Genomic DNA, 12,023 nt, shown 5'->3' with positions numbered 1-12,023 from the left:
CAAAACATGTAGTAATGACGGCTGTTTGAGTTAATCATTTTCAAGCGAAACTTGGTCTCATGCATTTTCCACAGCTCCTCCTTTACTACTTGCAGGATTGTAATGAGACTCAATGGAGTTTAAGATGACTGTAAGGAATGTGCATATTGTCAGGAATTTATGTTTGGGCAAAACTTGACGGCTATTGGATTAAGGCGTTTTTCAGTAAAACTTGATCTGATTCATTGTCCACAACTCCTCCTCGACAACTAGCAGGATTGATATGCAATTTAATGAGGTAATTAATTACCGTATGCAGATGTGCATATTGTCAGAAATTAATGTTGGGGATATGGCAGCAAATTGTGTGTCAAAAATAATTATCCGCCATAAAAATGTGTCCGTCCACATAGATCCACAAATGTACTGGGTTCAACAGGCTGCTGCAGGGGTTTTGTCCCGGTAGGGGGAATGTCTAGTTTGTTAAAATATTCAAGTTTCTCCCGCTTGACTGTGTGATGTTGCTAATGAGTGATTACTCATCGAAACACGTGAAAAACATAGTGAATTTGCCATTTTTATGTGTCTAGTACAACTCATTCAAACCAAAATTTGGGAAAACTTTCCAAGATGGAAACGCATTTTAACCTTTGCAAAGTCTGAAATTAATTAGTCTTTCTCTTCACCAAATGAATTAATTGATTAAGGTGTCATTTCATTGAACCTTTATCTTTGAAAAAAACAAAAGACTATATATATATATGGACTATATCCAAATGTTTCGTGGGGAAATGTATTATTATTGTTTTAATTGCCCTAACAGCACCGGAAGCTACTATTATTACTCATCCAAATTCAATAACACGCATCAATTAAAAAACAAGAATCCATTGAAACATATACACGTGGCTAACCTGTAATCGTTCACACGTGGCTAACCTATAATCGTTCACACATTTCATGAACATGAATATCAACAGAGTTTTGTATCCCGGATACTTACGTTTATTATTACAATTTTATTTTTCTTCTGCGTTGGCCGAATCGTCGCTTTTTTTTTCTTTTTTCTTTTTGGCATTCTTCACCATGCACAGACTGACGGATGGGCGTGGCGAAATCATTTAGTTTCTGGGCTACACGGCCTTTTAGCAGGAATATGGGGATGTTTCTGGTAAGTGAGAATATTTTTATGTCAAATCAAACAGGAACAATCTATAGCTTAACTGTGCATAATATTCAAATAGTTTATATACTAGTCTATATATCCTGATATACAAGTCTTCATCTACTGACTGGAATGCATACAGATTTCCGTCTTCGGGGCAAACACAAGATATCTGTATTCAAACTCCAAAGTATTCTGAAATGGCAAAAATAGTGCAGGCATGGAAGAGACCAATGGTCCGGAGTTTGATCTGTATTATGCACCGTGCGGTGTCCCTAATACGATTTTTAGGCTTTGCTTATGAGGGACGGGACTATTTGTACTCATATAGCATTTTACTTTGTTGATAAAGTATATTGCTGATTTCTCGATCAACGGAAATACGCTCTACTCGCAGAGAGTCTCCGTTAAAATTATAAACAATTACATCCTAACTGATTACCACACTTCCGACAGAAAGATTTTGGTTAATTTATGTTTTGGGCCATACATTCGTCGCTTACGCTCCATCCCTAACATGTATCTGATTGTATACTTGAGAACAAATCTTTTTATAAGAATCAGACAGGCAAAATATGAAAAATATGTAAGCATGAATGTCAACCACCTAACGATCAGACCATATACTGTCACTCAAAGAAGCCTTCTATTTTTGAAACAACAACTACTTGATCTCTGTACCACAATATAAAAAAAACATCTTCCCTTGAAATATTCATTCGTAACTTGTATTTAAAAAAAGTTCTTTTTACCGTTGATTTTTAAAATCTTTATCATGATGGTACAAATAGTTTTATATTTTTATACCTCGTTTCACTCACTGCCCGATTCTTACAGAGACTGATATTTCAATACTAGTTGATAACTTTGCACTTATAGGTAGAATCTGGTGTGCGTATGTGTTTCAATTTGTTGAATACAATGTAATAAAGAAAATAGCTAGATTTTTAATGTGTTTTATGTCACTTGTTTTTATTTTTTCAGCTTATTTCGATTTCCCGACTTAGTACCAGATCCAGGGAACTTCGAACATCCTCTTGTTTTTTCACATGATTGTTTTTTGTTCAGGTAAGAGTCTGCTCACTTAACAAGAAGTTTTTCAGAGTGTGTATAACTCACATATTCGTTTTATCTAGATTATGGTTCAAAGACTGATAGAGACACCAGATTGTTTAATATGATCCCAAAAGACCTACAAGATAATTATTCGCTTGGAGTCAATAATTAAGCGATGTGTTTTCTTTTGTCAATTAAAGCCGCACACAAGAAATAGGAAATAGATTTTTTAAAAAGGAAGTATGAAATACGAAGTTGGAATATCCAAAGAGCTGTTGTATATGCCTGTAAGGACGTAGATCTAAGGTGAGCAACACAACTCTTTACAAACCATTGGAATGTTTGTATTCAGGCTCTTTATATCAATCTCATGTAAGCATCAAAGTAACTTGGATTGATTTCACTCTGTTTTAAATGAAAGCTTGAAAGACTTCGGTGAAATTGAATGTGATACAAACATATAACTGATTTCAAGAGTTATGTCCCTTACCCTAGGTCTACCTCCTTAAATCTGGCATTTGTTGGTTTGGTTCCTTTTTCATAGCGATACTTTCCTGTATTTTAATGAGTTGCACTTTTACTTAATTACATAATTGATTCATTCTAAGAAGACGGTTCAGTTATCACTGTACCGCTAAAATTAATTAACTTTTTAGGATATTTCGTGTACGATTTGGTTGATCATGTGATGGATGGAAAATCGTTTTGCCAATGGGAGGTAACTCTTCATATTGCTGTAAGTATTCGTAGCATTAACTATGGTAGCGTTACAATGTGCAGAAATAGAAAAAAAAATACCAGACAGAAAAATAAAGAAAACTGAAAGTTAATTTGACAACCTTTACTAAACCAAAAACGCACTGAAAGGCTAAATGAATGCAACACCTGAAACCGGTAGGCATTCTCTGTCTTCCAGGTTGCTCTTGTCATGTTCGACAAAATACGTTTGATAAACTAGGAATAAAATGAAAATGCATGTATGTTTGTAGTGTGAACATGACCACCTTATATAGGTCGATGATTTCAGGTTGACGACTGTGAAGTTTTTGAAGTAATATTCTTGATTTTGAAGAAATAAACCCCCTGCTTTAATAGTTTATCTGTGAGATTTTCATCACCGTAAACTTTGGTAGCCTCTCGTAAAACATTCGAGGTGAGGTATGAAAATTCCCTAGACCCTGATGGAAAGTTACCACAGATATATGAGAAACTTGAAACTGAATGATTCGTAATGGCGTTTGAAGAAGGGTAAAGTCAGTAGTTCTTGTCTTCATATTCGTTACTTCTAAGAGTCGACCAAATTAGAATGAAAATCTGTGAAAGACAATTCACTAAAAGTGATTTTTTCTACCCGCAAAGATACTTTTTTGTTATCTGCAATGAATTTGAATAGTTTATTATAGATGTAGGAGAATTTAGACGTTTCATCAAAAGCTAATCTTTTTTCACTTTATATTTTTCTGTGTGTATCAATTTTCTGGTACAACTGGCATACACAGACTTTCATAGGACATTCTTTTATTGCATTGCTTGTAGAAGGAAATAGTTTCTTTCTGCATTCACGAAAACTACTTCGTGTTTGTGGGCAAGGATATGAATCAAATACTTACCTCATTTGTGTAATCGCGAATTTCTTTACTTTCTTAATATTCAGAGTAATACCCATAATGCTCGTATTTCACGGCTGCTATTTGGAGTACTTCCGGTATCCAAATGTTACTGTTTTTGCAACAGTTTTATGCACTTCTACTGTTGCCGTGATAAATTCAGTACTACTTTGGAGACTAATAAAAACTGATATAATACGACATATATCAAAAAGACAGAATGCCAATATGTCACCGAGTATAAAAAAATAGCAATGACGTAGTGCATTCGAAAACTGAATAACAGCTCATACTAAATATACATGTCAAATTGGGAAACATTTTACAAGCAAATGAATGTATCAAAGTTCTGGTATTAATTGCAAATCATAATGCTAAACTTCCTCCTTCATAATATATTCATTAACTTTGATTTGATTGATAAAATACTACATGACTAATTTGTACTCGTTTTTGTTTTTGACGAATATTTGAACACATATACGTCTCAAACAGATTTGAAGAAACCTGGAGCTAAAACATCAGATACTGAAATAAAGAGTGTGATTTCAACGTAAAAATTGAGAACCGGCTTAAACTTCTTTGCTTTCCCTTCTTTTAGAAAACCAGTTATCATTTTTAAAGATGTTGATGTATGGGCCCTTTGTTGTTAAATCGATGACTATTCATGACATATACTTCCGTGGATAGGGCGTTGGGTAAACCAAAAGAGTTTTCCTTGCGGAAGTGTATATTGACCATGCTCCACACATGCAGAACGGCTATCCAACAGTTAACACGAAAAGGTCTACTTCACATCACCAAATTTTAACAATTTATAACAACAATCAAACAGTCTGCTTCAGGAGGTAGACCTAGCGCAAGGGACATAAATCTTATAAATCATTAGAACGTTTGTGTAAAGCATTTTACATCAATCTCATCTAAGCATCAAGGTAACTTGGATTTATTTCATTTTATTTCAAATGAGAGCTTAATAGGCTTTGGTAAATTGAATATGATGCAAACATATCACTGATTTCTAGAATTATGTCCCTTACCCCAGATATTCCTCCTCAACTCATTTATGATATTTTCAATTGAGGTAAATTCAAAGTCAAAGAATCTAATTGCAAAGTCTACTTTTTCCATTTCAAATGGATGATATGATCAGTCAGGAAAATTGTATCCTGTGATTTTATCAGCTTGGTTGTTTTGGCTTTGTTGTATAATTGGTTTAGGCTATGTACATACATGTATCATGATTTCCAGTCATCTAAAGTACCATACATAATGACAGACAAAATATCTCTGTAATAGCAAAAAACAAAAACCCAAAACAAAAAAAAATACACTACATTTGACATATACAGTGAAACCTGTAAAAACCGAACCCCTTTTAGACCATTAAACTGTTCCGTTTAGAGGTTGTTCGGTTTACTAAATACTATTCGCTCACTGAGATTACAAACTTCTGTATGATTTGGTATGATGACAGAACAAAATGTTAATATGTATTTATCGTTTAAGATCAATCTCATGTATGCATCAAGCTAACTTGATTTCATTCTGCTTCAAAGGAAAGCTTGAAAGGCTTTGGTAAAATTAAATATGATACAGACAAATCACTGATTTCAAGAGTTATGCCCCGTACCCTAGGTCTATCTCCTAGATACGTGAACGAATCCATGAATATGAATCACTCGCCAGCATGATTTTTATTTTTCTGTCCTCCAATCTGAAAGAGTACAACAGGTATAGATTCTGCTTATCCAATACGAGGCTGCTATATCTTAATCAACTACCACACCCCGATAATGGATACAGATCATTTACTAGTACATAATTTTTCTCTAGAAGAGCAATTAAGTAAAATGGAGAGTTAAATTTTAACTAACAAGTGCCTTGTTAGTCAAAACCTCTAAAATGCTTAGGTTTCAAATTTGTAACGTACAAGGTTGATCTTTTCGGTGCTGGATCATGCTTCCTATTTCTAAACTTTTGGTATTGAGAGTTCTTCTTGTATACAATTTATATTTAAAACTTAGTTCTTCCTGTGTATTCGGTTTCAGGAATGCTGGGATGTAGATGTCGTCTTGAATTGCATCTACGACATACTGAAATTGCTAATTTTACAGGATTAGTATGTTTGTCTGGGGCGTAGCTAGGCCTGTTTTATTTGAACGCAAAATTACGGCGAGGGGTCTTTGGGGGGTCGCTCAAGGCCCCCAGTGAGTCATTGCATAAAACCTTTATTTCATCTTTAAAATGTGTGTTTTATTTTTGTTACTTTTTCCGAAAGTACGCAACTGCGTATTTGCGTATAGGCAGCTACGCCCCTGTTTGTAATTAGTACAACGTGCTAAAATTATTTCCAAGATTGATACGCTTTTTAACATTTGCAAGCAGTGAAATTAATTTGTCTTTCTCTTTGCTAAAAGAATCAATTGATAATCGTGTCGTATCCCTTCGCTCTAAGAGAAGAAAACTGACTGTCCACAATGTATCATTGTTAAATACCCAGTATAATACAAAGACTACTGCTAAATGGTCTGCTTTTAGAAAGACACTTAGCTTTCTTCTTCCTTACACCCCCTTTGATATACAGCTATTTTTTTTTGTATGGGTACTCGATGATGGTGGAACTTCATTTTTGGACGGGCGTAAAAAATCGTACTCTTTTTTTGGGGGGGTGAAATCGACGATTTAGGAATCATGAATCTTTCTTTTCTAATTACACTACTGTTGAATCAGTTTTCATTATCATTAACTTCATTCATTTACATTCACATCATTTATTACGATTGCCACGGTTATTAACGTGACCATCAGAGCACAAATACCATAGATAGATACTTAAACATAAATGGCTGATGTAGCATTTTTGGTTAATACTTATTCCTCTTCTTGGTTTCAATTGTAAACTAACGCCGATTAGTTTCGATTTTGTGAAACAGAAGACATTTCAAAGCTGTCAGACCGCTTGTTGGAATGATAGTCTTAATAATTTTAAATTCATCACTTCGCCAAATAATATGACTTTTGACCCAAATATAATTTTATCGACCAAATTTATACCTAACAACCCAAAAGCTCTAATTGACAAATGATATGGATGGGTGCATTAAAAATGAAAATTTACCTTGAAAGTCACTCGCCCATACCATTACCCTTAATAATTTAATACAAACGCATCAGTAAAAATGAGAAACCAAGGCAATACATACACGTGGCTCACATATTATCCACAACACGATATTTTAGATATATCATACCATAATCATGACAATTAATACAGATTTGTATCACGGATATGTTGTGTTTATTTCTACAATTTTATTTTTCTCTTGTGTTGCCCGAATCGTCGGTATTTTCGGCATCCCTGACGATGCACGAATAGACGGATGGACGTGGCGGAATCATGTAGTTTCTGGGCTACACGGCCTTTTAGCAGGAATATGGGGATGCTCGTGGTAAGTAAAAATATTTTTCATGTCAAATTTAACAGGAAACATATCGATTCACAATGAATAGTATTAAAATTATCTATATACTATTTAATGCGTATAGGTATTATGTATATGTCAAAGAGACAACCCCACTGGATGAAAATGTCAGCCTAGTCTAAATATTACAAACTTATTTGTATATTAGTCTTAATTTCGAGACTGGAATGCATGCACATTTTCGTCTTAAAGACAACCCCATGAACTGTGTATTATACACAGGTAAAATTATTTCATATGATTTCCACTCGAATTTTACATGATTTTCACCTGAATTGAGCAAATAAACTAAGTGACAGAGTTCACGTGAAATTCGGGCGAATGGAGCCTTCACGTGAAATTCACACGAAATGTTCACATGAAATTCGTGTTTAGCTAATTTCACATGAAAATTATGTTAATTTCATGTGAATTTCACATGAATTTCATGTGAAGCTCGATTAACATGAATTTCACATGAAAAATATTTGCCTGTGTATGAACCCGACCATAGTAAGTATGTAAAGGAAGCAGTGTTTGATTAAATTCACATCACATACCAAGGAAATATTATCTTGCATAATAAGCGTTATTTTCATTGCAAATTTATACTATTTCTTTTTCATGTAACTGATTGTTTACTTCAGTATAAATCAAGAATCATGCAAAATGTGAAATACGTGTAAACATACATGTGAAAAAAAAACCTACTGTCTGGTTATATCCAATCACAAATTGATTTCTGTATCACAAGTTAAACAAAGTTGAAAATTGAAGTTTTTTGGAAAAAAAGTCGCCAGCCCTTGAAATAGTCATTTGCAATTTACACCTCAAAGAAATCATAATTCAATTTACTGGTGATATTGAAAATATTGTCCTTTGCTCTTTGATAGTGACAGTGAAAATTATCAAAGTCTTACTCATACCATATTTTACCACTGCCCGTTTCTGACAGAGTCTGACATTTACTAGTTGGTAACTTTGCACAAGGTAGAACCCAGTGTGCGTGAGTGTTTGAGCGGGCGGGCATGTGTGTGTATTTTTCTATTAAATGAATAATTTGTTAGAGATAAAGAAAATCAATTCTATTTTTAATGTGTTACATGTTTATACCTTTCAGTCTAGGTCTGTTTCCTGACTTGGTACCAGACCCTGGAAACTTCGAACATCCTCTTATTTTTCATATGGTAGTTTTCTGTTCTGGTAAGATTCTTCTTACTAATCAAGAAGTTTTTCAGTTTATTTATATCTCACTTATTCCTTTGTTAAAGACAGAAATAGCCGTCAATTTTGTTTAAGTGATGCCTCAAGACCTAAGAGATAGTTATTAGATTGAAACAGAATAGTAAAGGGGTTTTGTCCATTTTTGGTATTGAAAGTAATTCATTCTAATTTTTTCGATTATATTTTGTGCTTTTAGGATATTTCGTGTATGATTTTATTGATCATATGATAAATGGAAAATCGCTTCGCCAATGGGAGGTTACTCTTCATCATATTGCTGTAAGTATTCGTAGCGTTATGACATGCAAAAATAGAATTAAAAAGAAACACACAGAAAAACCTTGGGCAACATTTACTCATCTAAAAATGCACTTAAAAGTGGAAAATTTAATTCAGGTACATGTATGTTTATATAGTGAAATTGGCTACCCTTTATTAGTCGATGATTTTATGATAACGACTGTATGGATTTTTTAAGTGTTTTTTTTAATCTTGAAGTAACAAATCCCTACTATTGAAATCTATGCTTAAGCGGACAGAGTGATTCCACAGATATTATGAATTTGATACTGATTGACATATCATCGCGTTTGTAGAAGGGTCAAGCCGTGAGTTTTTATTTTCGTTAATTCCGCCATCAAATTGGAGCGAAGAAAATAAGTCGGCAAATGGCAATTAAATGAGAAGTTTTTTTTTCTACTAACAAAATGTTTCTTTTCTATCTGCAATAAATTCGAATACTATATAATAAAAGTTGGAGTCTTTTAGACGCTTGGTTAAAATTTAATATTTTATTCCTTTATATTTTCAGTGTATATCAATATTCTGGTACAACTGGCATACACGGACCTTCATAGGACATTCGTTCATTGCATTGCTTGTAGAAGGAAATAGTTTCTTTCTGCATTTACGAAAACTACTTCGTGTTTGTGGGAAAGGATATGAATCAAATACTTACCTCATTTGTGTAATCGCGAATTTCTTTACTTTCTTTTTATTCAGAGTAATACCCATAATGCTCGTATTTCACGGCTGTTATTTGGAGTATTTCCGGTATCCTAATACTACCACAGTTTTTGCAACATTTTTATGCACTACTACTGTTGCTTTGATAAATTCAGTGCTACTTTGGAGACTGATAAAAACTGATATAATGCTACCTCTATCAAATCGACAGAACGTCACTCTGTCACAAAGTATAAAAAATAGCAGTTACGTAGCGCATGCGAAAACTGAATAAAACATCATACAAAATATTCATGTCAAATCGAGAATGAATATACATGTATCACATTTCAAGTGTTATTTCATAATTTTTAACGTTTTCCTGGTTGATAATATATTTATTGACTTTAAATGATTAAACGTTATAATTTAAGTAACGGCAATCATAAACAAGCATACTGTGCTCCATTTATTGTCATCTAAGGATTCAGGTGTGGCATTAGAAATGTTTCTAAAGGTCACAAACCTATCATCTTTTTACTTTTTTTTATCTGCTGATAATTTTTCGACTTGAACTAAAATCAGATGCTGCAATATAGTCTGTAAACAGCTGTAACTTTTCTTTCCCTGTCACTTCTTTGCGAAAACCTTTGATCGTTTTAAAGGGAATAGGAACCCTTTTCAGCATGTGGGGTATATCGATAGTCTTTACAGAACACAAGAAGAATCTGAAGTTCATTTTCCTATATTGTACTTAACTACTTAATTAGAGAGTATAATTACTCTAAATTAATGGTTACAGGGGGCAGCCATCTTTGCTATAAGATAAACTCCCTTATTACAAAATTACCAGATGGCAACACTTATTATGATGTAAATGTGGCACTTGATCTGATGTAGTATTAGGTAAACAACCCTAAAACTGTGAAGAATAAACAGTTTGTCACAAGTAGAAAATGGTGAATGTGTTTGTGAAAATGTATTATACTTGTAAGTGAATTTTACATTTCTGTTAAATGGAATGTACACAAGATAATAATGGAACAAAAAGGACATATATTTCTTATTTTTTAATTTAAGTAATTGACACTGCTGATGTTTTATATTTTTTTCTATACCTTACTCAACTTTAGAGACTATTCAATTTAATTGAAAACAAAATTAAAAGTTATTTAAAAAAAAGATTTTGAAAGACCTTTTTTTTTTAACAAATTAAAGAAGTCAATATTCTTGAATTTGAAATTTCATGCACTGAATACAAAGAGAAAATTAAACTTTTTATCAGTTATCTTCTTTTATCCCATTTTTCTTTTTGTTGTAAATACAATATAAAAGTGTAATATTATGACCTGCTGTGCTGTCTCAAATTATGATATTGAATTTTTAACAACTGTTTTCAATTCTCAGTTTTTTATGTTTTTACACCTAATGTTGAAAAGTTTTGATATTTTTCATAATACGATTGTTTTGAATTATATTTTCTTACATTTTCTACTTCACACGCGTTTTGTTTCTTGTATGACCACATGTTAAGATAAAGCATTACTTGATAAGATTAGTGCCACAGATACGTCATAATCATGATGCATGCTGGGAAAAAACGTCAGCCTCCTGTGTTAAAGTTTATCAGTCAATTAGTGAGGCTTTGAAATTGAAGAAACACATTTTTATGCATGTTTATATAGATACTATTAAATTAGAGTAAAACACTTTTGGGGTTCCTATTCCCTTTAAAGGTTTTGATGATTTAACCTTTCAATCCCCTCCGCAGATCTATTACCGCCCCCTATTTAACTACATATTACTCCGCTAATAGTATGTAAAAAATCACAGGACATAGGCACTACAGTGTACTCATTACAAATCCGCGAAGTTATTTTCGTTGTACTGTACTAATTTGGATATAGAGGCGGCTTTAATATATGGTGTGGCAGAAGTGTTAAGCTTTGAAATAGCGATTATACCTTCTGCGCAGGAAATTGAAATTGACCATTTCGTTTTAGGTCGATGCGAGGCATATATTTCTATGAGGTAAGGATTGGGTAAAACACGAAGAATTTTCCTTTATTGAACATTATCCCATTAACATAAACCCGACATACACAACGAAGAACTACAATTATACATACAAAGTAACAAAAGCAAATTAGCAACTCGGACTCCACTAAAAACTGGGAGCATGGACTAGGTGCACCAGTAGGGTAAGCGTCCTCTGCTTTTCAAGAAACACTCGCCGAGTTGCTCATAAAAAGTCAAGTCTGGGGAAGACGAAAGAGGACAGGAAAACTATGACACATTGAACAAATCAGTTTTCATGGCACATATGGATACACCGAAACGACCCACGAGTTCTTGATGACGACCATAAAACTTTTGTAGTGATGACTTCAATCTTGTAGCAACATAACCCTGCTCCAGAAGCCTATTTGTTAGAATTCTAGCGCGATACAAAAAGTATGCGTAGTCTCGACAAGCTCTGGCATAACGTATGAGTTGTGATATGAACACTCCATACGCAGGTGCTGAAGGGATGTAGCCACAAATGAAAGGAAAGTTGACAATTTTGAATGAATAGTCATAACG

At 33.5% G+C, this 12,023-nt stretch overlaps 1 protein-coding gene and 1 pseudogene across 1 annotated transcript; both read left to right on the top strand.

Moving 5' to 3' along the window:
- Window positions 1–112: 112 nt before the first annotated feature.
- Window positions 113–4,070, top strand: LOC148607835 (TLC domain-containing protein 2-like; annotated as a pseudogene).
- Window positions 4,071–6,046: 1,976 nt separating this feature from the next.
- LOC148607834 (TLC domain-containing protein 2-like) lies at window positions 6,047–9,903 on the top strand. The gene is made up of 4 exons (XM_088546808.1): window positions 6,047–7,259; window positions 8,392–8,474; window positions 8,692–8,774; window positions 9,307–9,903. Exons 1-4 carry the CDS (start codon window positions 7,069–7,071, stop codon window positions 9,733–9,735), a joined length of 786 nt encoding a protein of 261 aa, XP_088402934.1. The 5' UTR covers window positions 6,047–7,068; the 3' UTR covers window positions 9,736–9,903.
- Window positions 9,904–12,023: the final 2,120 nt, after the last annotated feature.

Source organism: Perna viridis, chromosome 9, assembly GCF_037379345.1.
Source record: "Perna viridis isolate PV_CMFRI_1.1 ecotype Kerala chromosome 9, ASM3737934v1, whole genome shotgun sequence".
Taxonomy (NCBI): domain Eukaryota; kingdom Metazoa; phylum Mollusca; class Bivalvia; order Mytilida; family Mytilidae; genus Perna; species Perna viridis.
Note: the sequence above shows the minus strand (reverse complement) of the source record. Positions and strands in the feature narration are given on the sequence as shown.